Below are 27,491 nucleotides of genomic sequence, written 5' to 3'. Positions count from 1 at the left end.
TACATTTTGCTTACCATTATTCCCTAGACGGCTTCACCAAAGTAGTTTTCAGTTTTCTGACCTACACTGTACAATTCTTTAAACAACTGCTTTCTTCAATCCACGAGACAGCTGCAGTTCAATGGTAGAGAAGCTGATTCCAGTTTATCTCTATGTCAGTTTTATGTGATGTATTAAATTATCTGTAAGGTACTTTAAGCTATTTTGATAAAGTAGGCAAAATTATGAAATATATTATTACTAAATGTTTTATTCTCTCCTTTATATTTTCTACATAGTTGTCTGTCTCCCTGTGTCTTCAGATACTTTATCTTGCCATATTTCCTTAGTACCCATTGGTAACTTGCTTTTTGTCTGTGCATCTTCCCACTAAAGTCACATCCCTTATGGTATAGTACAATTTTGATTAGCCAGGAGGCCATTTTAATTTTCTGGTTATCTGAAATCTTTTTTGATTAATCTTATTTTGTTGAAAGATTTTCTAAGTAACATCTGATTCCATTTTTCTCTCCTAGTAGCCATAGTTCAGTGAGTGTAATTACTGTCTGTGGGTTGAAAATTGGTAGCCCATGGGCTTTATTTCACAGCAAAGATATTTTGTTTGACTTGCAATATTAAAAGCAGTTCACTTATTAGTGCCTTTAGACACGGCATTCCCTCTCCAGTTGACCTTAGTCCCCATCACTCCCTATTATCTTACACCTTGCCTGCTTCATTCATTTACATTACCTACCTGTCAATAGGTAATCGTCAGATTACATGTCTATGTAAAACGTAATTGAGTTTACATGTTCATGTGAGTTTTTAACCCCTGAATGAAACTATTCTTTAATGATTTAGCTTCTTTGGGATGTGTCAGGATCATCATTGTGAGCATTAGTTTTCTTTGTACAGAGCTATAGAGTTGGAAGGTATACATCAGGAGATTGTATTCTTGCCATTCAGAGATGCATAGAATTTTAACAGAAGAGAATGTTAGAGACTGAATGCAGAAGCTAGGGCCAAGACTAGATAAATAACTTACCAAAGGTCACAAACCCTGTTTAGTGACAGATATGAGAGTAGAACCCAGATTTTGTGACCCATTGTGTTATTTCTACTGCACAATACTGCCTCTCTACTTTTTCTAAAAGCAGAGTGAGGGAGGAAAATGTGTGTACACACACACACACACACACACACACACATATATAATTAAGGTTTAACTAGGTATTTTTGTGACTTACTGCAGCTATTTATATAATGTGTGTATGTGTGTTTGTATGTGTGTATATATACACACACAATGCAAGGGTTTCAAATCCTTACCAGCAAGTCAAATAATGGTGTTGAGGATTTGAGGTGGGGTATGGAATTAATTATTGGGAGCTAAAACTCTTTAATTCTGACTCTACCACTGATTTGAAATCTAGGTTAAGTCACCTGCTCAGAGTCTCAGTATTCTACCTGGCAAGTAATATCTATCTGATATTATTGCTTTGTTTTTATTGTAACCATTATAGAATTCACCAGCTACCACATTAGGCTGAAAAAAATCAAGGGACTACTGTAGTTTATTCAGATAGTGCTATATTATTCAGAGCTAAAAAAAAAAACCTATCAAACCATGAAAAGACATGAAGGAACCTTAAATACATACTACTTAGTGAAAGAAATCAATCTGAAAAGGCTACATACTGTATGATTTCAACTGTATGACATGCTGGAAAAGACAAAACTATGAAGATGCTGGAGGGATGAACAGGCACAGCACAGAGGAATTTGGGGGCAATAACACTACGCTCTATGATACTGTAATGGTGGATACGTGTCATTATACATGTGTCCAAATCTATGAATGTACAGCACCAACAGTGAAGCCTGATGTAAATTATGGACTTTGGTGATAATGGTATGTCAGTATGGGTTCATCGATTGTAACGAATGTTCTGCTGTGGGATGGCATGTTGATTGTGGGGAGGTGTATGTGTAGGCGAAGGAGTTTGTGGGAATTCTGTACTTTCTGCTCAGTTTTGCTCTGAACCTAAAACTGCTCTAAAAAATAGAATCTATTTTTTTTTTTAAATCAAGGGACTGACCTTACATTCAGTACAGTATCCTCTATCTTTTGACCCTGTACCTTAGTACTTTTGTTGTATGTGGACAGTGGAGAACAGGATAGTAAAAGCATGAGCTATACCTTCAGCACTAAGAAGTACGCTAGAAGGAGATAAAAATATGTCATTTTTACTGTGGCCATTCCACCCTTTCTAAAACTTGGTATATATGTATAGGAGTGGGTGTGTGCGTAAAGACTTTAAGTATTTGTATAGAGATTTGTGGATTAGATTTCATTATTTTTATAGCCTGTGAAAAATGTTTTTCTTTACATTTAAGATTAATTAAGGCTGGGCGCGGTGGCTCACGCCTGTAATCCTAGCACTCTGGGAGGCCGAGGCTGGTGGATCGCTCAAGGTCAGGAGTTTGAGACCAGCCTGAGCAAGAGCGAGTCCCCGTCTCTACTGAAAAAAGTACAAAAAAATTATCTGGACAACTAAAAATATATATAGAAAAAGTTAGCCGGGCATGGTGGCACATGCCTGTAGTCCCAGCTACTCAGGAGGCTGAGGCAGGAGGATCGCTTGAGCCCAGGAGTTTGAGGTTGCTGTGAGCTAGGCTGACGCCACGGCGCTCTAGCCAGGGCAACAGAGCCAGACTCTGTCTCAAAAAAAAAAAAAAAAAAAAAAAAAGATTAATTAAAATACTTAAATTTTTAACCGAAAGCATTTTATTCATTAAGAGATTATTCATGCTTTTCTTCTATATTGCTGAACCTTTCTCTTTAATACAATTTCTAGTACTCACGATTTAAAACAAAAAAGCAAACTTGCTCTGAAATTCTGAAACGTGAGTTTAGGTTTCTCCTGTGATGCAAAAAACTCAGATTAAATACAGAATGGTGCACATCATCCTTTGTCACGTGTCTTGGAAGATCCAATCCCTTGAATTTAACCATCTGTCATTTTGGCAGCCTACATGGGTGATGGAATTTCTCCCTCCCTGTTGTTTGATGTGGAGTCTTGTCAGAAAGTAAATTTGTAACACAGTTCATTTTTCTCTTTAAATGCTTGTGACAAATACTTAGTGATAAATTAAACTACTAAAATTGTGAATACTTTGAAATTAAGAGATACTCATTTTATAGCTTTAGAATCATTTTAAATCTATGTGTTTATGTTATTACCGTAGATGATAAAAAAATTATGTTTTTAAGCAAGAATGTCATGTTTAGGATGTACTTTTGTTAAAATACTTCCCAAGTGAAAATGTCAGTATTTAATTATTAATAAGGGTTACTTTTGTTTAAATGTAAGGAAAATACTACATTTCATCATAGAATATTTTCTACATGATATATACTGCCTGACACAGTATGTCCTTCTTACACTATTTGCGTTTTCTGTTCTTTTTTTTTTTGAAGACAAGGTCTTGCTCTGTTGCCTGGACTTAGAGTACAGTGGCATCATCATAGCTCACTGCAACCTCAAACTCCTGGGCTCAAACAATCCTCTTGCCTCAGTCTCCCAGGTAGCTGGGACTACAGGCAGGTGCCACTAAGTTTTTATTTTTGTAGGGACAGGTTTTCACTGTGTTGCCCAGGCTGGTTCTAGGCTGCAGTGAGATATGATCATGCCATTGCACTCCATCCTGGACAATAGAGCAAGACCCTGTCTCAAAAAAAGAAAAAAAGAAAGAAAGTTAAAAAATTATTATTATGTTTACCTCTTCCAATATCTGATTCTACTTAGTGTTTTTGTAAAAAGGGTGCTTCCTACATTATCTCACATGGTACCCAGGGCTTGGAGTATGTAAAACAATCTGTTTTATCTGAGCAGTGTTCCATAAAACGGTAGAGGTTTTTTAGCTTTGTTCCACCCTTCTCCTCCCCCCATTTTAGAATCATCACTGTACTTAAATTGCATTTTCACATCCACCTTGTCACAGACAGCTACTGTGCACCCATCTGCAATCATAATTCTTTTGTGAGGAAGACCATAGCAGCTTCAGGGCAGAGGAATGAGAGAATTTCTATAGTGTGTAAGACACCTCTGATGTTAACAAGGCAATCCTGCCTTTTAGGTTGTGAGATAGAGCCATGGAATGATGAATGACATGCTAGTGGTGTCTGCAGTGGTGTTGTGTAAACAGATAGTTATAGAGGGGTGGGCATTTTTCTGTACTGGAGCTTAATTTACAAATTAATAGCCTCTGTGTCATATCTCATTGTGGCACAAACAATGATTCAGGTACTTTTTTATGTTAGCAAATAGCTAAATCGTGCAGATAAATGGTTCTTATGTTTTTTTTCTGCTGTCCTCATTACTGTGCCTAGGGTCTTTGCTGGGTCAGGTTACATTTAAATTGGACATCTGTTTTATGCATTTAGAATTATGGCCTTGAACCACTGTAGAGGAATAGGAAATCTGTACTGTACCTAGATTCTACACAGGGATATATTCCCTAATGTGTTTGATTTCTGAGATATAAAGGCAACAGGTAGCATTTGCTTTCTTAACTCTGTTTTTTTGGGGGCAATTCTCATTTTAAAAAAACCAAATAAATAACAGTTTGAATTAACCTTACAACATTTGATTAAATGTTAAAAATCAAGTGATTGAAATATAATTGACATTAGAAATAAAAGTCATATTTAATTAGCTATTACCCTGAGTTAAAAATTCATACTGGACAAATCATATTATTCGTTGGTTTCCATCACTGGTTTCATAAACATTCCCTACCATTAATTCATTTGATCTTCAACATTTCAACATTTTCTGAAGCAAGGAGGACAGTATAGGTAGTGTTTCAAAGAAATGTAGAAAACTTAAATGTAAGCCAACTGCTTTCTGACTTTGGCCTTCTTGGTCTTTTATCATAGAGAAATATATTACAAATACCATTCCCAGTATGCAGTATTCTTTTGTAGTCTCTGTGTTTCTACCATTTTGCCTCAGCATCTTCATATGTGTTACGTGTTAGAATCTGGAATTCTCCATGGTCACATCTCTGTTGAGTACCACAGCCACACTCTTTCCTGTTTGATGCGAATTAAAGGCAGTCCCAGGTTCTTAGAAGGGTCCCTAGATTTAGGCAAAGTTTGACTACAGCAATATTAACAGTCTTTTATAGTCGTACATATCAAGTTAGGGGGGAAGGTGGGGTTGAGTTACCTATTGGAGCATGAATAAATTAAACTTTAAAATGTAAACTGCATTTCAATCAGGCTAGCAAATAAAGGGTATAATCCCCTATAAAGAGGGACTATAAATCCCATTGATATGAATAAAAGGTCTAATCTCCTGTGGAGATGGGATGTAAAATTTATTAATACAAACAGGTGTGTGTGTGTGTGTCTCTCTCTCTCTTGAAGGAAGAATAAACCCCAAAGAATATATTTTTAATTAAAAAAGTAAGCCAAAATCTGTCTAATCAATACCATGACATATGCATTCTCTACCATCTGTTAAATATCCATGCAGAGAATTTTGAACTTTATTGAAAAAGTCTCTGATAATTACAGCTGCTGCTGTTCCTTAATTCATTAGTATTGTACTGTACAAATTCTGTGACACCTTGCAGAACGATAATTACCTATATTCCCAAATCTCAAAACCAGGAAATAAACCCTCTTTGGTAGACAACATGTCCAGTTTACCATATAAGGTGAGATTATAGATACTGCTTCTGTCAAACAGGTGGTATTTTAAAAGGATATATACTTTTTAAAAATGTTAACAGAGGATAGAAGCTGTTTGTCTAATTCTAACCCTGAAACTGAATCTGAGAGAGTTTGGGGAAAACTTTCTAGTATCTTACAAAATGAAAAGAATGCAATTATTTTTAGCTAAGTATATTTTTATAGCTGCTGCCACCAATATTCTTCCTCCTCCTCCTCTGTTATAATTCTATCCTGTGTCTCCCCGGGACCATTTCCCTCCAATAACTTCAGTGCACATTCTCCCATTGAATTTTACTTACTGTGTTAAGGAAGGGGTATATCTTGTATTTGTAGCTTCTTTTCCTGTGTTTTTGCTCATAAAATTGCATTCTGTGTTTTTGTTCATAAAATGGTGAAGTTGTCACTTGATTTTCTGTTTCCTTTAAACAATTGATACCTTTTACTGTGGATTGTAATTTTATCATAATGTTATGCCAATGTTATGCCAGTAACACGTACCCTGTTCCTCTCCCTGTGACCCAAGACAGAGTCTTGCTCTGTTGTCTGGGCTAGAGTACAGTAGCATCCTCATAGTTCACTGTACTCTAAAATTCCTGGGCTCAAGCGATCCTCTTGCCTGGGCCTCCCAAAGTGCTAGGATTACACACATAAGCTACTGTGCCTGGCCTACCCTGTTAGAGGATAATTGTGTGGCACATTCTGAAGATCATATCTCCTTCCTGCATCCTTAGTGTTGATGAATATTGGTGTTAATTACAAATGCAAGTGGTTGACTTTCAGTTGGCCAGTAGAAAGGGTTTTTTCCTCTTTGAGTAAATTCTGATTTCATCAATAAATATAAATTTCTCCAGGTTAGTTTTTCTGCACATAAAAATTTTAGTATCCCTGGTTTCATTTTGAGCAATGAGTAAATGTTAAGCCCTAGAAAGATTTTTACTGCATTTTAAGTATGAAGATGAGTAAGATTTGTTCTTGACTTTCTAGATTTGTGAAAAGTTACAAGTCTCTGTCAACCACTGATGTGAACGATGAAGGTTATATTTTTAGATTGTATGTTAATTCATGGAAGGAAAAAAAAGGATGACTTTTCAAGGCAATACTATGTAAGATGTCTTGAGTGGGTGTGGCACTCTCATAATTGGTACAAAACAGGTAATGTAGAGCACAAGTTGAATTGACCATAAGCAAAGACTCAAAGCACTGACGTCCAGTTGTGGAGGGCAGGGCCTGGGCCTGGAGTTCCTTTTGAGAAAAGCTTTCTAAAATTTGTGTGAGAATGTGTTGATGGAAATAAACTGGTGCCTCGATTGGAGGAATGGGGGCTGTCCTTCCATCTCTCCTTCTCCCTTCTGTGCTGACTAAAGCCATGGAACTTGGAATAGTTGACTTAAATGGTAGAAAAACGAACCTGATTTCTTGTTATATTGGACCTATAAAACTTCGTATTTTTCTTCAGAATGTGTCTTGCTGTCATGTGAACATGTTGATAGTATCATTGAATGTCACAGTATTGATCACCGTGACTACCTGTCTTGGAAACTGAGACTTGAAGTGTCAGAGGCTCTGTGAACTCTTCTGCCTGAACAAGCCCTGATGAAACCCAGTGATGCGAATGTCAAGGGAATCTGAGGCTCCGGGTCACATGCTGGGTTTATGGAGCAGTTCTTGACAGATGGATTGAAGGGGGTGGTGCTAGCCGTTCTGGAGGCCTGGCACACATTGGCCTATTGTTTATGGAAAATACATTAAGGAAAGGTGATAAGTTACTAGCTTTTTCCCCTCTCTTCTGCTTTGTTCTTCCCAGCTTTTTTTCCCATTTCCTTCGTTTTTTTCCTTTCTTTTAACCCCCATTAACTTATTAGTGAATGATGAATGGCCAGTTTGTGAAATTTAGCATTTTCTTAAAGCTTCAGTGAATTCCAAGATAACTCACTTTATATGTGGGTACCACTGAAAATAGCAAATTGTTTATGCCAGTATAGTCTTCATTAATGACCAGTAAAAGTCATGATTTCTTTTTTAAAATGTGTAATAGTAAAAATATAGGCTAATCTCCTATAGAGATAAGATCTCCTCTGTATAGGGGGCATTGAGAACTTTGCATGATACCACACAGCTAGGATTTATGAAACATTTTTGCTGTATTCTCTTGCTGCCACCCAGGAGTGATAACTGACCTAGATTGGGGTCCTGCTGAAGTCATATGAGTGTTGTTGTTTGCCAGAGCTGCAAGACTGAACTAGAACGAGACTGGATTGTGGGATTTGGAAAAGCCAGATAATATGCATAGCAACTCTCCTTTATTAGCCAGTCCTTAAAAGAGTATGCGGAGCCTCTGCCTATGGAGCTCCTCTACTTCAGAGCTCACCCAGCTTTCAATCATTTGTTTTGAACTGCAGTCATATATATTTAAGTGATAGAAGGCATCAGTGCTTCCCCTAAACCTTGATTTTTAAAAAAATTTCACAGACATCCACAGACAGGCACAGTGGCACACATGGTATTATTCTAATCTGGTGAACACAGCATGGAGTGAGGGGTGATGCATTTCTGCGTGGCACTTTGAAATACCAGAGCCGTCTTTTAAAGAAAACTTTACCCAGCTTATATGATCTGACCCATTTCGAATATGCACGGCTCTTTCTCTTTCTTCTTCCTTTTTTTTCCCCCTCCTCTCAAGGACTAATGTAAGTTTGCAAGTATTTTGATCCTGTTTCTCCCCCACCCCCAGGCTTCCATGGGCTTTGTTTCAGGCCCTGGGGAGGAAGAGTGGTGAAGGCCATTGACTCACTTGACTCCCACTCTCCTGATTCTGGTTCTGGTTGGGCATCATCTTGCTCTAGCCATGTGGCTGAAGAGTACTGTAGCCTGCATCCCTTTCTTGTTGCTTCTCCTGCTGTTCCCTTCGGTTGTACTTAACACTGGGAGCAGGTTCTGGGCTTCTTGTCTCTTGTTTCTAGTTTACTTTAGTTAGGCAGTAAGTAGGAGAGCACACTGTATTTCCTAAGGATGGCTGTGGAAAAGAAAAACACCCTTTCCTTTTGAGCCTGTTTATAGTAATTAGTTTCCTGTGCCGTCTTTGTAAAAAGTTTGTTTTTTGGCAGGTGTCACATTTGTGTTGTATTATTTCCTCTTGGTTTTTCTCCTTCCCAATTCGAGCTGTTTTTGTGAGGGTTCTTGGAGTCCCTTTCTCTGGCTGCTGATGCAGCACTTTAGTTAGTTTGTTAATATGTTTGATATCTGATGGAGAAGAGGACTGAAAAAAACTCTAAGTAATTATTTAATTTTTTAAATGTCTAAATGTTCTGGCAGTCACCAAGCACTAAAATCCGCATGAGATACTCAAAATTATCTACAGTACCACTGCTATTACCAGCCCTTCTCCTAAACTACAGTGGTTCAATTATTCTGCCTTTTATACTTGAGAAATAGAATTTTGAAGACTTGAAAGTTAATTTTATAAGCATTTGATATTTTATTAATTTACATTTTGGTTATTCTGCAGATGGTTTCTGCAAAGACTTTAGACTCTGCATACTTTTTTAAAAAATATTTAGTCAGGCAGTGCTAGCAGAATATAGTATACAACAGAATTTTTTTTCCCAGAAATTGGCCTTCATGTGATATTTTAGTTATCTAAAAGATTCGATAATACAAATATGAAAAATTTTCTCAAGGCTGTATTTTGTATTGACTTAAAGGTTTTAAAAATTCAATTTGTAAATTTTTTTTTTTTTGGAGCAGTCTTGCTCTGTTGCCCTGGGTGGAGTGTTGTGGTATCATCATAGCTCACTGCAACTTTAAACTCCTGGGCTCAGGTGATCCTCCTGCCTCAGCCTCCTGAGTAGCTGGGACTATAGGCGCATGCCACCACACCCGGCTAATTTTTTCTATTTTTTGGTAGAGACGGGGTCTCGCTCTTGCTCAGGCTGATCTTGAATTCCTGAGCTCAAGGGATCCTCCTGCCTCAGCCTCCCAGAGTGCTAGGATTATAGGCAGGAGCCACCACATCCAGCCCCATTTTGTAAATATTTTAATATTCAAATATGTTAAATGAGTAGCCTTTAGGTTTAGATTCTTTAGAGAATATGGGAAGTTGGTTATGAAGCCATAAGTAGGAATTTGAAAATTAATCTGGCCTTTATGGTTTCATTTAATACTTTATTTAAAGCTCTTCATTTACTTCTTTTTCTCCATTCATAATCTCTATTAGAAATTAGCCATCTATTTTTATCGGGAATAGCACACCTCAGCTGATAAACTCACTTGAAAGTGTATGAAAGGAATGTTGCTTATATTTTCTTCTAGCCATTAGGACAGAAGAGTCAGAGCCCAAGTATGACCCCAAATAGTTGCTGTATGTATTCTCTGAGCCATTTGCTGGTCTTTGGTCCCATCACTTTACACATTATGTGAAGAGAACAAAGGCGTTTACTCAGCAGCATAGCTGTAAGTACATAGTATTGTTATGAACAACGTAAGTCCCTTCCCTCATGGGGCTTACATTCTGTTGAAATGTATTATAATAATGAAGGTATCCCAAAACATATTTATCTCAGATTTGAACAAGGTCTAGAAAGTTCAAGAAACCTTGACTTTAGTTTTCATCCCATATAGCTAAGTCCCTACTCTGCCTAAACAAATGTGTGCATTTCCACAGATCCTATCCCAGCAAAGAAGTCCTGCTTGTGAGTTATATTTCAGTAGAGTGTCTTTTGTTTATATTGCATATTGCTGGGATCAAGTTTCTTTGTTTAAAAATTCATGTTCATGTTTTAAACTGGGATAGATACATGATGTTTGTTTGCTTAATAAAAAGTAGCATGGCTGGTGTCTGTGTTATCAGATGTAAAATATAATAAGCTGGGTGCAGTGGTGCACTCCTGTAGCCACAGCTACTCAAGAGGCTGAGGCGGGAGGGTCACTAGAGCCCAGGAGTTCAAGGCTGCAAGGTGCTACAATCAGTCGTATCTGTGAGTAGGCACTGCATTCCAGCCAGGGCAACATAGTGAGACCTTGTCTCTAAAACAATAATGGTGATGATGACAACTAAAAATGTGCTAGTCATGGTTCAGAGCTCTTTGTATATATTTGCTCATAAGAATGGTATTGCTAATCATCCTTTAATTTCATAAAGCAGGACAACAAGGCACAGGTAGGTTAAGAAAATTGCCCAACATCATACAGCATATGAATTGAATATGCAATATGGGTTGCAGTATGATGTGCGTATGCAGTATGAGTTGAAGCAGGATGGCTCTGGAGTCATGTTCTTTACTGCTGCACTATACTGCCCTTCCAGCCTCGCACACTAAGCTAGTAATAGTCAAGAAATTGGAACTCTGCTGTGGGATCTCTTTCACTTTTTTCCATCTGTGTGCCTCAGTTGCCCTTTATACATAAAATGATTTTTACACCATCAGTTTCATATTAGCAGTAATGTCTATTAAGTGCTTTGAACTCCTCATATGTAGAATCTGTATAAATTTTAGATGTAACAAGTTTTAGATGAAGCTAGTTATAGAAAAGATGTCAGAGAAATATAATTGCTGCGTATTTCCATGCACCTGATGGAACAGTATTCTGATAGATTTTATTTCTTTTTATCTTCATTTGACAGAAAAGAGTAGTTGAACAGCTACGGAAGAACCTGATAGTAAAGCAAGAACAACCAGACAAGTTCCAAATACAGTCATTGCCACAATCTGAAAACAAACTACAAACAGCACAGCAGCAACCACTACAGCAACTACAGCAACAACAGCAGTACCACCACCACCACGCCCAGCAGTCGGCTGCACCCTCTCCCAACTTGACTGCTTCACAGGTAAAAGTGTAGATGGAGCATTGCAGGCTTCATGTTGTAGGTTGGTGGTCATGTAGAATGGATCCTGTTTCAGACTGTGCTAAGCTCAACTAGAACTAAACAAAAGTTATTTGGGTTACTTTTTTGTACTATAACTGGGATAAGTATCACTTGAAATCATTGGCAGAAGGAAATAACATTACTAAGGAGCAAAAGTTAAATGATTTCCCACCTGTCCAAAGAAGAGGGCAAAGGTAGTCAGTGACAAAGAAAAAAATCACTTCTGTGCATTACAACGGAATTAAAATCTTATTTTGAATTTCTGGAGGTATTTATTTATACTTGTTCTAAAAGTCTATGACTTGACCTCTTCTGGAATTGTTTTTCTGGAATTCTAATCAATTAGCCATAGAGCTATTCGAGGATCAGTGCTCTTGGGACCAAGTAGAAAGAAGCATTCAGAAGAATGCTATATTTCCATTATTCATAGGAACAAAATATTCATTTTAAGTCCATATTCATGAGAAAATGAATCTGTTCTAATACACTGATGGGAATCTGAAATGGAAGCTACAGGTCAAAAGTAGAACTAAGAAGTGGGAGCTTAATAACATTCTAACTTAGTGTAGCTGTGCAAATGTTTTTACTGAAAAGGGCATTTAAACAAGCATAAAATGTAAGGATAGTGAGGCAATCAAGATACACAGAAAGGGCATATTTGGAAATGACATTCAGTTAAGAAAACTATTCAAGCTTGTTCTCTACACACTCATATGTAATATGGATATAACTTTTAAAAAGGGACTATTGAGCAGTGGTTCTTGATCCTTGAGGGTCACAGATCCTTTTAAGACTGTTGAAAGTTATGGATCCCTGCCAAGAAAAATACATATTCACATTTACTATACTCATTTTTGTACATTTCGAGGACTTTAGGACCTTCTGAAACGTAAGCATGGATACCTCTCACCCACCAACACCAAGTCTTTACTATGTCTTTATAGGTGGAGAAAAATATTATAGTTCGTTTGGCCATTCACTGTATAGGGACATTGGGCAGGGACATACGCAACATTTTGCGAGTGAAGAATGAATTATTTATAAAAATACTAAAGAAAAAAAAAATACTAAAGAAAGTTAACATTTAATAGAGGTTACTATATACCAGCACTCTCCTAGGTGCTTTACAGTATAATAGACATACCCCCTAATCCTATGAGGAAGGTGTTGTTGTTATTATCTCTGATCTTTAGAAGAGAAAAAATAAGGTTATGTAATTTGCTTAAGATTGTATAGGCAGTATGTGATGGAACCAAGATTTAAACCCAAATGTTCTGACTGAAAAATCTGTCCATTCCACTACTCTTTTATACTGCCATTTAGTACCAAAAATAGAAATGCCAAAACTATAAAACCAAAGAAGGCAAAATAAAAATTCCTGTTGTAAATCACATAGCTAGAGCAGCCTATATAATTTTAACCTAATCACCACCCCAAGGCTATTTGGAAAGTAGGCATTTAAAACTTACTTTAAAAATCCCCTTACCAGAACTTGTATCGCTTCCGACAGATCGCTTATAGGATTCCTTTTGTCAGATTTTAAACAGAGTTGGGTTAGGTTGTTCTCTTTCCAAAGTAGAGTTTGATCAGAAAGTATTTACACAGGAGTGTGGAAGAATTCATTGTTTCCTGTTAACATAGGGGTTTTCTCTCTTAAACCATGGAAACTTTCTGTTCAAGTAACATTCCACGTTATATAAATCAAAAGAAATACTTATAAAATACTTACAATAGCTGTTCCTTTCCCTGGTAGTCTGAATTCTGTGCTGCTTTGGGATGGTGGATGGTGAGGGGCCCAGGGCTATCCCCAAAACAGTGTTATATAGCAGCTTTCCCTCTGGTAGCCCACCTGATATATTTAATTGATTTAGCCAAACTTTGCTTTATATTATTTTATTTAATGCAAATCTTTAATGTTAAAAGCCAAAAGATCCTCTGGATTTTTGGTTTTACAGTAAACAGCTGTGACAATACCAGAGGATAGAGTAATTCTGACTGGAGGAACCAGAAAGGAGGTAGCATTTGGGCAGTGCCTTGACAGGTGAATGGAATTCTAGGGATAGAGCAGAGGGGAAAAAAGCATCATAGATATAGAGAACAGTATGAACAAAAGTCTGGAGTCAAAAAAGTACATGCACGCCCTGGGAATAGCAAGTAGGCTGGTGTGGTTGGAGTGTGGATTCCATGAGTCAGTGGAGAGGGAGATAAGGCCAAAAGGCAGGAAGGGGCTAGCTTGTGGTGGAGACCCTCCAATACATGCCAAAACTTCTGGGGCTTTTGGCAGTCATACTTAAGTCTTTAAAGGTTCATGCGGACAGGGACAAATGGGAGGTTATATATGGCATATGTTAAATATGTAACTTCAGAAAGGCATAAGTATTAAGTAGCAATCAGAGTGGGCTGGGAGGAGATGCCAAGAGGAGGAAGTTTTTTTTCTAAGTTGGGTGATTAGCTTATACCAAGGCATAGAGGAAGCAATGAGAAAGTCTTTGTGGGGACGAGAAGGGCCAGTTCCCTTTACTTATTAGTTAACTCCAACTCATGCTTATACATATATTTTGAAAATTTTCCCATCTACAGGAAAAAGTGAAAGAGTAGAACAGTGGAATACTGGTATACTCTCTTCAACCTATATTCACAGCCCTCTCATTTGTAATGATATTAGGTTATTAAGTATGACATGTCCAATTTCCTTAAGTACTACATTTGACAGTTGATATCTCTGACATTTCACTTTGACACTTCTTGTTTTATTTTTACTGTGAAGGTACATCCTCAGTCTTTCAAACACATAGTTTGGCTTGTGCCTATCTTTCAAATTTTTTTTTAGAGCAATTTTTGTGAAACCATGGATAAGTAAAAAATTTGTGTTATTTTGGAATATGAGTTCTGTCATGGAACCAATGCTATGCAGACAGCTTGAAATATCAACAAATTGTTGGAGAAGGATGTGTCTAATGAATGCACAGTAAGTCGATGGTTTGAGAAGTTCCCTTCAGGTGATTTTAATCTTGAAAATGAGCCACGTGGGCAACCTGAGACCGAGGTGGGTAATGACGAACTGAAAACTGTAGTGGAAGCGAATCCATCTCAACCTAGGTGTGAATTAGCAGCAAGGTTCGATGTTACTATTCCAACAATATTGGACCATTTGAAACAAATCGGCAAGGTAAAGAAGCTGGGTAGATGGGTACTGCATGAATTAAACGAGCCTCAGAAGAGAAATCACCTTGAAGCTTGCCTCTCTTTGCTGTCGCAACATAAAGGCAAACCATTTCTACACTGTATTGTTATATGTAATGAAAAATGGATTCTTTTTGACAATCACAGGCATTTGGCACAATGGTCAGATAAAGATGAAGTGCCAAAACACAATCCAAAACCTAATATTCATCAAAAAAAATCTAATGTCTGTTTGGTGATCCAGTGCTGGTATTAAATATTATCCACTACAGCTTCCTGAAATCTGGTCAGTCGATTATAGTGGATGTCTGCTGCAACCAATTGGACAAAATGATGAGGATGGTTGCGATTAAACAGCCGAGATTGGTCAGTAGAAACAGGCCAATCCTCTTGGAAAACAGCGTTTGACCACATGTTGCACAAACCACCAGCTGCTCAAACTACAGCAGCTGGACTTGGGAATTTTGTCATCCACCGTATTCATCAGACCTTGTGCCAGCTGACTACCACTTCTTCCAGACTTTGGACCACTTCTTGCAAGGAAAAATATTCTATTCTCAACAAGATGTGGAAAATGCCTCTTGCGATTTCATCGCCACTTACTCTCCAGGCCTCTTTGCTGCTGGCATAAACAAGCTACCATTTAGATGGCAAAACTGTGTCTATAGTTTAGGCGCATACTTTGATTAATTATACTGCTTCTTTGAGATATAATAAACTTTTGATTTGAAATCGGACATTTCATATTTAATGACCTAGTATAATGCAAATGTAAAGAAGAGTACAGTTAATAAAACCAAACAGAAAATAAACCCTTATAGACAAAAGGAGCAAGTTCTATTGTGGTTTCTTGAATGTACAGTAGTGACTTTCCATTCAAAATTAAACAAACAAAATAATCTAAAATAGATGTGAAGGTTAATTAGAACTTATAGTAATAATCCCTCTAAATTCTGATTTATACATTGGAGTCCATCTGCTTTAAATCAATACCTCATAGGCTGGGCGCGGTGGCTCACGCCTGTAATCTTAGCTCTCTGGGAGGCCGAGGCGGGCGGATTGTTTGAGCTCAGGAGTTCGAAACCAGCCTGAGCAAGAGCGAGACCCCGTCTCTACTGAAAAAATAGAAAGAAATTAATTGGACAACTAAAAATATATAGGAAAAACTAGCCGGGCATGGTGGCGCATGCCTGTAGGGCCAGCTACTCGGGAGGCTGAGGCAGGAGGATCGCTTGAGCCCAGGAGTTTGAGGTTGCTGTGAGCTAGGCTGACGCCACGGCACTCTAGCCCAGGCAACACAGTGAGACTCTGTCTCAAAACAAAAAAAAACAAAACAACAACAAAAAAATCAATACCTCATACTTTGCAGGTAAACAACAACAGTAACAAAAAAAAAATAAAAAGAATTTTAGCACCACTTGTCATGCTATGTCTGCATTAACTTCTAGCTCATGCAATTCAGATTTTGTCAAAATTAAAGAACTCCTTTATGAAACTTTGGAGAAACTGCTACCTTCTCTTGAAGGTGATCATACTCAGACAGCATTAACCAGCCAAGGACTAATCATAGCTTCCATAAAAATAATTTTCTTTCTTGTTGGACACCTTTCTGTGTCTTCTTGTCCTCTTTTCAGAACAGTTCAGACATTTTCATTAGACTTGTATTTCAAAGGTCTGGATTCCCTTTGTCATCCAAAGCCTAACATTCCAAGAGTTTGATTTATTTTCCCTAGTACTTGAAATAGAAGAAACACCAGATCAGGACTAAAGATCTTAAACGGTACCTGTGTCTTGATGTCAGTAAACAGTCAATGTATTCTTCAAAAAGTTCTTATGAAAGCATATAGTACTAGGTCCTGTGCCTGTATACTATACAAATGGAGCTATACAGATGCTAGAATATGTATAGTGAAATCAGCCACAACTCAATATTTGTAAAATAGAATAAAACTGCTAACGTAAAATGTGGACAAACTTGTTAGGTTTCAGTGTTTTTTAAGTGTTGGGTTAATGGTAAGAATATAATTCAGGTGAGTTTAAGATTTTAGTCAGTATTTTCTAGAATAATCAGTTTAGGGTTTCTCAAAATACTAATAATGATTTACTTGAAACAAAAGTACATTGACCTCTTGTAAAGCAGTAATAACATGTACCACTGTTTTTAAAATGTATGTCAATAAGGGAAGGGGAAGGGGAAAAATTAAAAAAAATTTATGTGAGTAAATTCTCCTGACTAGACCTTTTACTCCCACAACCCATGGTAGCACCAGGATTGAGTGCCATCTGGTGTGACTTGCTTACCACTTCAGAAGTTCTTTGTATTAAAACATTTTTAGTTGAAAGATAGGGCTACCAGACTGTGTTAAAAACACTGACAATAAAGAGCTGGTAACATAGAGTCAGTCCTTGCTGCTATACTACTGTAATGTGTCTAATGATAAATAGCATTTGGCTTTTGTTTGGTTTTCATCACTAATAGAAAGTAGATGATTCACTATACCCCAAAATAAATATCAGCATTGCCCTTTCACTCCCATTTCACATTTGAGGAGGCTATGACAAAGAGAACACGCCATTCCTGTGTTGTTGCCTTGGAGAGGAGGAAACAAAGATTTGGGTGATTTTAATTACAGGCATTAATAAGGAATGCTGATTAGGCTATGATGAGGTAGATGAGGCCAAATCATTAAATTTTTTGGTTAAAAGAAAAATGAAAGATGTTAAAGGATTAGATAATAAATGTGTGTGCACATAAGGCAGAGAATGTAAATAAATAATTACCTAGAGCCAAACATCTTAACACACAGGCACTTACATAGACACTGAAATAGAATCCATAAGGGAAGTCATCTGGGTGTGTTTCCAGGAGAGCGGGGATGCTTTGCTGCTCTGGCACAGTGCTGTCCAGTGGGACTTTCTGTGATGTTGGAAATGTTCTCTGTATCCACTGTACATCCACATGTGGCTTTTGAACACTTGAAATGTGGCTAGTGCAACTGAGGAGCTAAAGTGTTGATTTTCTTTTGTTTAAATCAATTTAATTTTAAATAGCTGTGTGTGGCCAGTAGCTACCAAATCAGTGCAAATAGGGAGTAAGAAGAAAAAGGTGTAGAGTAGTATCAAAATCAGAACCAACCAGTTGGGCCAGATTCATTTTTGTGTCCCTGAAATGTGTGTATCTTGAGTTACTGGCAGCACCAGGTAAATGTGTCTACCATGTAATGAAACTGTTCATATTTTCTTGTTTTGTAACTGAGTCCTTTAATTATTGTAGTAAAAAGTCTAGAAAATACAGCCTCAAAGCTGTGGTAGCACTTGTGGAGCTTCAGTCAAGTCCTCTCACCTAAGTTCACCCTCTGATCTCTAAGTCTTTTTGAAACTCAGGTGTTTGTTTCCACCTTGTCTTGTTTTACTGCATCTTTGACCACTTCTGCAGCAGTTCTCCAAAGAAGAGATTATAGGTAGTACCTCATATCCCTTTGGTATCAAGAACTGGTATTTTTCTATACTAGTTGGTTAATAGGTTCCATTATCTGAGCTTGGGGCTTACTGCCTCTGAAGCAATATGCAAATCCTCATGTGAGTTTCCCTTCCCTCTCTCCTGGGTGCCACTCAAAAAATGAAAAGACACTATCCTTTTGCCCTAACCTTTATGTCACGGAAGGCAGACATCCAGAATTATATGATGGCTTGCTTCATATTGATGACGTTATAGCAATTAAGGATAGAGGTGATATATACCTCATTGATTTGCAACTTGTACAAAGTTTAAACTAATTGACAGCAAACAAAGAATTAGAAAAACTAGAACAAGCACATTCATTTTCTGTATCTGTAAACTCATTTGTTCATTGTTGAAAACTCTGTGCCCATATTAGTCTGCAGTTATTACTATGAACTTGCCCATTCACGATTGATGCTAATTTGACAACTCGAGCAAACTAGAGATTGCCTTTCCCTATAATAAGAAGTGTGCTCGTATATACACAAAAGAAATGCTGTTATACAGAGAAACTAGATTATGAGAATTACTGCTTTGTTTTCTTCTGGGGTTTAGCAGCATATTGTTTAGTGAGATTTAGTTTATTGTTTAGATTTAGTGTCCTAATATCTGTTCTCCATGTCTCCTAGAAGACTGTAACTACAGCTTCTATGATTACCACAAAGACACTACCTCTCGTCTTGAAAGCAGCAACTGCGACCATGCCTGCCTCTGTTGTGGGCCAGAGACCTACCATTGCTATGGTGACCGCCATCAACAGTCAGAAGGCTGTGCTCAGCACTGATGTGCAGAACACACCAGTCAACCTCCAGACGTCTAGTAAGGTCACTGGGCCTGGAGCAGAGGCTGTACAAATTGTGGCAAAAAACACAGTCACTCTGGTAAGCCAGCAGCTACATCTCATGTGTGCCCACATGAGAGGGTTCAGGATGTGCACTTGTAGAATATATACATTTTAGGTTCCTGCTGGATTTCTCAGTTTCCATCATTCTTCTAGCATACCAAATTTCCCTTCAGGGCTGACAAGGAATAAGGGAATATGGCATTTCTACTATCTGCTCAAGTAACTGCAAAAATATCATGACAGCAAGGACCAAATTCCATTGTATTATCTGAAATCAAGGTATGACTTGATTTTAGAGCAAAGGTGTCCTTCACAGCGGCATACACACTGTTTCATTTATCTCTCCCTCCACCCTGTCCACAGTTTTTCCTGTGAAACTTGAGTGCTTAAACTCTATTGTGCTATATTATTACTTTGGAGAAAACCCCGTGATAATTCTTTTAGTTCACTATCCTTTTAAACTGATTGCATCCAGGAAGTACTGGAGTTAGTTGCGGCACTTTAAAAATATTCCAGAAACTCACAAATTAACATAGTCAGTGTTCAATTCTATCAGGAAAAAAAAGAGATCCCTTGTACTTGAACAAGAATTGTCCATGAGATTTCTAGGATCGAGCCATTTAGAAAATTGATATTGTCAGAAGCTTGAGGGAAATATATCTAAATTTTGGTGTAAAATTTCCTTCTTAAAATGGCAGTGGGTTGGGCACGATGGCTCACGCCTGTAATCCCAGTGCTTTGGGAGGCTAAGGCAGGAGGATCCCTTGAGCCCAGGAGTTTGAGGTTGCAGTGAGCTATGATTATGTCATTGCATTCTAACCCAGGCAACAGAGTGAGACCCTGTCCCTAAAAATAAAAGTAGGGAAAAGCATGGCAGCTAAAAGCTCTTGGTAGCTTTTGAATGTTAACCAGTGATGAGTGAAACTAGAGAGCAATAAAGTGAAGCTTTGCCACTTACCCAGAAATCCTTAGAGAAGCAACCAAATCACTCAGCCAGGTGCTGAGAGTTAGAAAATTCTCTATTAGAATAAAGCTATTCACTGTTATAGATAAAGCTTTTATATCGGGAGAAGGCCCACTTGGCCAGGCAGCAAGTTTGATTTTACTTTGGATCCAGTCTTGACTTTTAAAATATGTAAATATAAGAGTTCCTGAGTGTCAGAGGAAATTGTCTAACATTACTGAGCCTGGTATGTTCTACGTTAGGTGCATGAGGAAACAGAAGTGTGGTTGGTTTACCTTATAGGATAAAGCATGCAGGTGAGAGAGTAAAAAAGTTTCCTAATGCAGTGTTAATTCAGGTGGCTAACTCTACAATGAAATCTTGTGGAAAATACTGTCTGACCCAAAGAATAGAGATGCTGAAAATACTTTAAGAATGCCTAGCTTTGATATTGAACAGTAATTGTTCTCTTTGGTTTATTTATTTTTCCCATTTTTTAGCAGGTTCAGGCAACACCTCCTCAGCCCATCAAAGTACCACAGTTTATCCCTCCTCCTAGACTCACTCCGCGTCCAAACTTTCTTCCACAGGTGAGTAAAGCCAGTGACAAGCCCAGTGATGGGTTAGGTGGGACAGAAATCCTCATGGGCTCTTTCTAAACATCGTGTACTAGGGCTTGTCAGTTCAGCTGTATTCAGATCCCACTTAGCTAAAAATTCTGACTGCTGATTTCTATACCATGAAGAAGCTTATTTTATCATCGTTTATTATTAATAGCAATGACCAAAGGCAGTAGCAGGGGAAAGTGAAGTAAAAGGAGATTATCCAAAATTTAAAACAATAAAGATACCACCATTATAAACCTTACAATATTAACTTATCGAAAGAATTTAGCCAAAACCTGCCTGACAGTGGGAAAATAATGCAGTTGCCACTTGTTATTTCTTTCCTATATGCCAAGAAAAGTAGGGAAGGAAACAACAGCCAAACCTACCATAGAAACCATTCAGTTCTACTCTAGAAAGTGATGGCATTGAGCATCATATTGTGCAAAGACTTGCTTACAGAGCTTAGGCTAGGAGTCTGTATAGGGGACTTTCTACCTAGGCCCCAGCAGCTCTGCTTGCCCATGTTCTCCTGAGAGTGTTCTTTCAGCACTTAAGCTGACCCTCACCATTCTCACGATGGAATGTCAGGATAACCCAAGTTTGGACATTGAGGGGTGTTGACTTGCTTGGTAGAAAGATTGAGAGTACTTACATGAGGCCCTAGGTTTCAGGCAAAGAGAGAAGAGAAAGGACTTTTGTGCTCAGTGGCATAAATGATGTCCAGATAGCCTCTGGGAAAGGGAATGGGCAATACTAACATGAGATAAGATGATTTTAGTTATTTATCAGATAAATCCTTAATAAATGCCTTGGGTAGCAAACACTGTACTAAGCCCTATGGATATGCCAGTTTTCAAGACAGTTGTCTGTCCTCACAGCACTTCAGACACATATACAGCCAATTACATTGTCTATTATGGGAAGTACAGGGTAGTGTGAGAACATATGAGAGGGACACCTGCCCATTTTTAAGTGTATTAGAGAAGGTTTCTTCAAGGTTTCCTTGAAGATGAGACATTCAATCTAACCTAAAATCCTAGTAGAGTTGGCCTGACGACGTTTTGGAGGAAGAATAAAAATGTCCCAGGCAGAGAGCAGAGCAGATATACAGGTCTGGGGTGGAGAGTGCTTATAAGTTTAAGGAACCAAAGGAGATTTGCTGTGGCTGAGCATAGAGTGCCAGCTGGCAGATGCAGACTAGAGTTAAGGGTGAGGCCGGAGAAGCCCATTGGAGCCAGAGCCTGTGGAACCTCGTAGGCTGTGTAGGAATCTGGGCCTTATGTTGGGGGCAGGGGGAATCCAGGGAGCAGTGGAGATCCATTAGAGCTGGGGTCCCCAACCTGTGGTGAGTTGTATAATTATTTCATTATATATTACAATGTAATAATAATAGAAACACAGTACTCAATACATGTAATGTGCTTGAACGATCCAGAAACCTCCCCCCTGCAACTCCTTGGTCTGTGGAAAAACTGTCTTCCATGAAAATGGTCCCTGGTGCCAGAAAGGTTGGGGATCCCTGCATTAGAGCATTTTCAAACAAGTACTTGATGTGGTCAGATGTGTTTTAGAAAATTCCCTCTTGCTACTGTGCAGAGAATAGATTGGACTTGGTCAAGACTGTGGGCAGGAGGGACCATTAGGATGTTGTCAATAATAATAATGTTCCTAGAATCTTGCTACACACTAGATACTGTGCTAGGAACTTTACATGGATTATCTATTTTAATCTTCTTAACAACCCTGTGAAAGCATGTATTACTCCTTTTAGGATAAAGAGTCTAAGGTTTAGTCCATGTTTTTCAAACTGTGGGTCATGACCCATTTGTAGGCAGTAAAATCAATTTAGTGGCTTGTAACAAGAATTTTTAAATGAATAGAACAGAATAGGAAATAATAAAGTACATAGTATGTATTATGTACTCTATTTCATGAAGTTTTTGTTTTATAGAGATATAAATAGGTATCTATATGTGTGTACTGATGACAGTGTAAAATGTATTTCCCACTATGGGTCAGTAGCACCCACTAGAGGGTTGTTTTAGGTTGAACTAAACATTCAGACACACAAAACTTTCATAGGCCACAGTTGGCATCAGTCTACTTGGAAGATAAAGGACAGCAACCACAGTTTGTCAGCAAGATAGCATCAGACATTTTTCTTCAATGGGAATCCCCACAGGAGCCCATACAGCAGTCCCTACATCTGTCTAGTGATAACTCAGTTGCAAGAAAATGAGATCTTTACCCCAAGGATGGTGGGAGAGCTGCCCTGACATAGAAGCCTTATGCCACAGAAACCCATGTATCCTTATAACAATTCCATAGGAATGGCTTTGAAGGTCCCCACAATGGACATGCCCAAGTTAGAAGAGTCACCCCACTTAGGGAAGCCCAAAAAGCACGGTATCCTGTGAAGTATTTGTAATTCTCCCCATCCAGATTCGGTTTAGCAATAAGGGGTCATTTTTATCATAAGCAATGTTGCCTAGAAACATAGTTGACATTCTTACCTTTATCGGGGTTCTAGGAGAAGAGAGCTAGAGAGTTAACTGAAGGTCATACTCTTCATGCATAGGAGGAAAGGATTTTGCCCACAGGGTCACAGTTTAAAAAGTTTGAAAAATACTGGCGTAGAGAGATCAGATATATTGCCTGAGGTTACACAGCTAATAAGTGGTAGAACCAGGATTTGGACCCAGGAAAAGCTAACTTCATGTTTTTAACCACAATTTTTTTGTCACTGATTCAGTAGTGGCATTGAGGATAGAAAGAAGTAGGCAGATTTAAGAAATGTTTAGGAAATAGAGGTGGAGTAGGAAGCATGAAGAATGATTCTGAATTTTATCAAGAAAAGACCATATATAGGAGGAAGAAAGGGTTGGAGGAAGAAACTGATGAGTTTTAGACATGTTGCTTTTGAACTTACTGTGAGATATCCAAATAGAGATGTCTAACAAGCAGTTAAACATGATTCTGAAGTTCAGGAAACATCTCTGGTCCTGGGATAAAATTGTGAAAATCTTCAGTACACAGATGGTAATTGAAGCCATGAGATGGGTGAAAGCTGCCAGGAAGAGTGAGGACATAAGGAAAAAAAGGAGTTCCAGGACAAAATCCTGAGAGATACTCACGTTTGGGATTGGACAAAGGAAGAGTAAGCCCACAAAGGAGACAGAGAAGAAGTGGCCAAGAATAGGAAGAGTTAGAGGGCCAGAAACAGGGGCAAACTGAAGCTGTGGATATAAAGAAATGTAGAGTGTGAAATAAGTTACCATACTGGGCACCAGTTCTGGGTGGTACCAGTCTCCGGATTAGGCCTTTGACCTCAGCCCGAAGAGGTGGCATGGTATATGAGAGGGAGCTGAGGGTTTAGAATCAGAAGTATTGTGTTCTAGGGTGGGATCTGGACCCTCTTCAGAGCTGATGAGTTTTTTATAAGATTTTATGTCCTGAGATATATAGAATTGATAATACCAAAATGAACATTAATAAATGTTTGTATTAAATACCATTTCACACATACAGTTTGGAAGATTTGGCAATGTTTTAGACTTATAGGACTTGAGCAGTTTCTTTAAGTAATACAATAATTATTCTCTCTTTCCCCTATAGGTTCGACCCAAGCCTGTGGCCCAGAATAACATTCCTATTGCCCCAGCACCTCCTCCCATGCTTGCAGCTCCTCAGCTTATCCAGAGGCCCGTCATGCTGACCAAGTTCACCCCCACAACCCTTCCCACATCCCAGAATTCCATCCACCCCGTCCGTGTCGTCAATGGGCAGACTGCAACCATAGCCAAAACGTTCCCCATGGCCCAGCTCACCAGCATTGTGATAGCTACTCCAGGGACCAGACTCGCTGGACCTCAAACTGTACAGCTTAGCAAGCCAAGCCTTGAAAAACAGGTACAGGCAGAGTATGTGCCTGCTCTGGGCAGCAGCCTTGCCGTTGTGGCGTGTGGCTGCTGAGCTGTCCCTAAATACACCTTCTCAAGGGCTCTTCATCTCAGCACCATTGTCAATAAGCTGTTATTTATCGTGTGATAATTCATCCACATGCAAAATGGCCATTCTTACTGAAGAAAGTTGGGTTTGGTCACTTTTCCCCCATCCCTTTATAGGTGGGTTCAGATTCCTGTGTGAGTGAGCTCCCCCTGCTGGTTCTGATGCTGAAAATCACAGATTGGCTCTGCTGCCCTCAGTTAAGAAGCACAGATTAGGCAGTAAACAGAAAACGCCATATTAGTTTTGGCCCAGTAAGAATCCAGGTGAAGATAAGGCTGTGGAAGCCAGGAAGAATAAACAAAACAGGGAAAGGGATTTCATTTCAAAGATTGTCCTTGACTACTACAGATAATGAGAAGCAAAAAAAACAGTTAAAATTTCCAAAAAGCATTCTTTTAACTTTAGAGGATGCAGATATTTTAGCTCAAACACCGAAACCTTTCATTCATCGTTCTGAAGTCAGGTTTTCTCTTAAGGCTAGAATAATACAGGTAACCTCAAAAAACACTTAAAGATTTGTAAAGAAAGACCCGTAAAAATAACAAAAAGATGTATAGGCAGTCACTGTATCCTATTTTAAAAAAGACCAATGATAAAAAAGAACAATTTTGCCAAGATTCAGCCCGAAAAAGCTGATTAAAAATAAATATATAAAGAATTTTGCAAAGAAAAGTATCCACTTTAAAGAAAGTTGCTTTAAAAAGTCATTGATCTGTTTCTAATTGCTCAGTCTTGACTTACTCATCTGAAAATAGCCTCTGGTGATCTTGAATCTTCTTCTGGATGGCAGACCAGGATTCAGAGAGGCTCTACAGATGGTGGGGAATGAAAAGGCATCTTGCTGCCTTCGCCTTCTTGAAGAGAGGAACCTTATGCATAGAGCACAAAGCCTTCAACTAGTAGCTCATGAATTCAGCAGACCTGGCACTCAAAGAAGTTAGGTACCAAAATCTTGTGCTCAGATAACACAAGAGAGAATACGTCTCTATTCCTGGGGAGCCTGCTCAAAACCCCAGGAAGTGCTTTGAGGAATATTCAGAAATAAATTATTCACATATATTTTAGATCAGAAATTTTCAAACTTACGGCTGCAGAACGTCACTATTAAAATACTGAAAGTCAGGTTGTTCAAGCTTAGGAGTTTGGGTGGGGACACGTCTTGTGCTGGCTCTCAAAGAAACTCTGAGGAGCCTTAGTACTCCACAGAATGTGTTTTCACAACTCAATTTAGATTACTAAGTATTACTTATTTTTGATCTCTTTTGATAAAAGTATTTTTAGGAGACAAAAATTATTTCGGTTTTATTTTGACGTTTCTTTTTTTTCTGATTACAAAGGTAATACATGTTCATTAAAAACAAAATTCAAACATTATAAAAATATAGTTTATAGAAAGTACTCTCCCCCATAATCTAAAGAGAGAGTAAACTTTCCCATAATTTTATCATAATTTTACCCCCAAGAGTTAATTGGTATTATCAATTTTAGATTATGTTCCTACAGATATTTTCTGTGCATATTCTAACACATTTTTAAGGCAAAAAACAAAATTAAACTGTATATTATTTTGTATTGAGCATTTTTTCTTGGTCTTTATGTTGATAGAGCTTTTTATTTTAATTATATCACAAGAAGATACTACGAATTCTTAAGAATTAAAAAAAATTCTTTTGTAGCAGTAAATTCCATGGTCTCTCTTCTTTTTAGTCAAATAGGGAAATTCAGTCAGTGCTATTTTAGTTTAGCAGGCCACCTGGCATAATAGTCTTACAGGTTACCAAGCACAGTCAGCAGGGACTCTCCTAAGATTTTATTGTCAGGATTCTCTTACTTCAGATCTTTCTACTATCCTTCTTTTCTATTTTATGTTTCGTTTTCGATATCATATTTATAGCCATTAAGAGATCGCATAGATGGATTAAGAGTAAAGCAGTGCAACATAGGTAGCTGTGGAGTACCTGTTCACACCTGTTGACAGAGTTCTCAAACCTGTGTTGAACATTCTCTGTATAACCAGGGTAGAAGGGTTTCTTCTGTTTTCTGCTGTTTCCTTTAGGTGATAACATCATACATTTAATAGAAATGCGTTGGTGAAGTATTAATACCAACTGCTATGCTGCCCGTGGTGTCTGTATGCAAGGGTGGATAAACCAAAGCCTACCTATACCCTTATGGAGCTCAGTTTCTAGTGCATTTGGAGCAGGCAATGAGGCTCTGCCTACAGAGAAGGAAATATAACAAATTTTACAGTTCGGTTGCCTCCCATGTTGGCATAGGAAAGGGAAGAGGCAGTGCCAGTTACAACAGTGGTCTCACTTCTTCTTCCCTTGTTAGGCATAACCATCTTCCTTATCCACCCCAGATAAGAGCTCTTGTCCCTTATTAGAAGCCACATTACATCATGGCTCTGAGAAAATGAGTGATAGGGTTTAAAGAGCTTTGAGGCTAAAGACGTATTTTAGACAGAAAGTAGATGAAGCCAGACAAACTTGTGTTATATCCCTTACATCACCTCCTTTTGTGTCCCTGTCCTCTCCAGCACTGTATGAAATGGGGCTAACACCTGTTGATGATGAAATGAGCTAGTGTTTAATGTTTATGCCTAATGCAGTTATTTCTCAGGAATTATGTTCATTTCTTCGCCATCCCATGCCACACCCTGCAACAAAGACCTCTATGTGTGTCTTCAAGGCTCACCTGCTGAAAAAAATCCAAGGTTCTGTGGGGGAAAATTGCCAGATTGTCCACTCAGCCCCCTACTCCATATATATTTTTCATAGGAACCTGCACAATATTCCCTAAAAAAGGGAGTACT

The 27,491-nt window shown here is 38.3% G+C and overlaps 1 protein-coding gene across 1 annotated transcript in view; it reads left to right on the top strand.

The window, feature by feature from the left end:
- PHF21A (PHD finger protein 21A) overlaps positions 1-27,491 on the top strand; it is a 152,728-nt gene that overhangs the window by 98,313 nt on the left and 26,924 nt on the right. Inside the window, exons 3-6 of the mRNA XM_012645209.1 lie at positions 11,343-11,549; positions 18,903-19,154; positions 20,561-20,650; positions 24,284-24,577. Coding sequence (XP_012500663.1) covers positions 11,343-11,549; positions 18,903-19,154; positions 20,561-20,650; positions 24,284-24,577 — 843 coding nt within the window. The remainder of the gene's footprint in view (positions 1-11,342; positions 11,550-18,902; positions 19,155-20,560; positions 20,651-24,283; positions 24,578-27,491) is intronic.

The sequence above is a fragment of the Propithecus coquereli genome, unplaced genomic scaffold (assembly GCF_000956105.1).
Source record: "Propithecus coquereli isolate 6110/MARCELLA unplaced genomic scaffold, Pcoq_1.0 Scaffold227, whole genome shotgun sequence".
NCBI classification, from domain to species: domain Eukaryota; kingdom Metazoa; phylum Chordata; class Mammalia; order Primates; family Indriidae; genus Propithecus; species Propithecus coquereli.
Note: the sequence above shows the minus strand (reverse complement) of the source record. Positions and strands in the feature narration are given on the sequence as shown.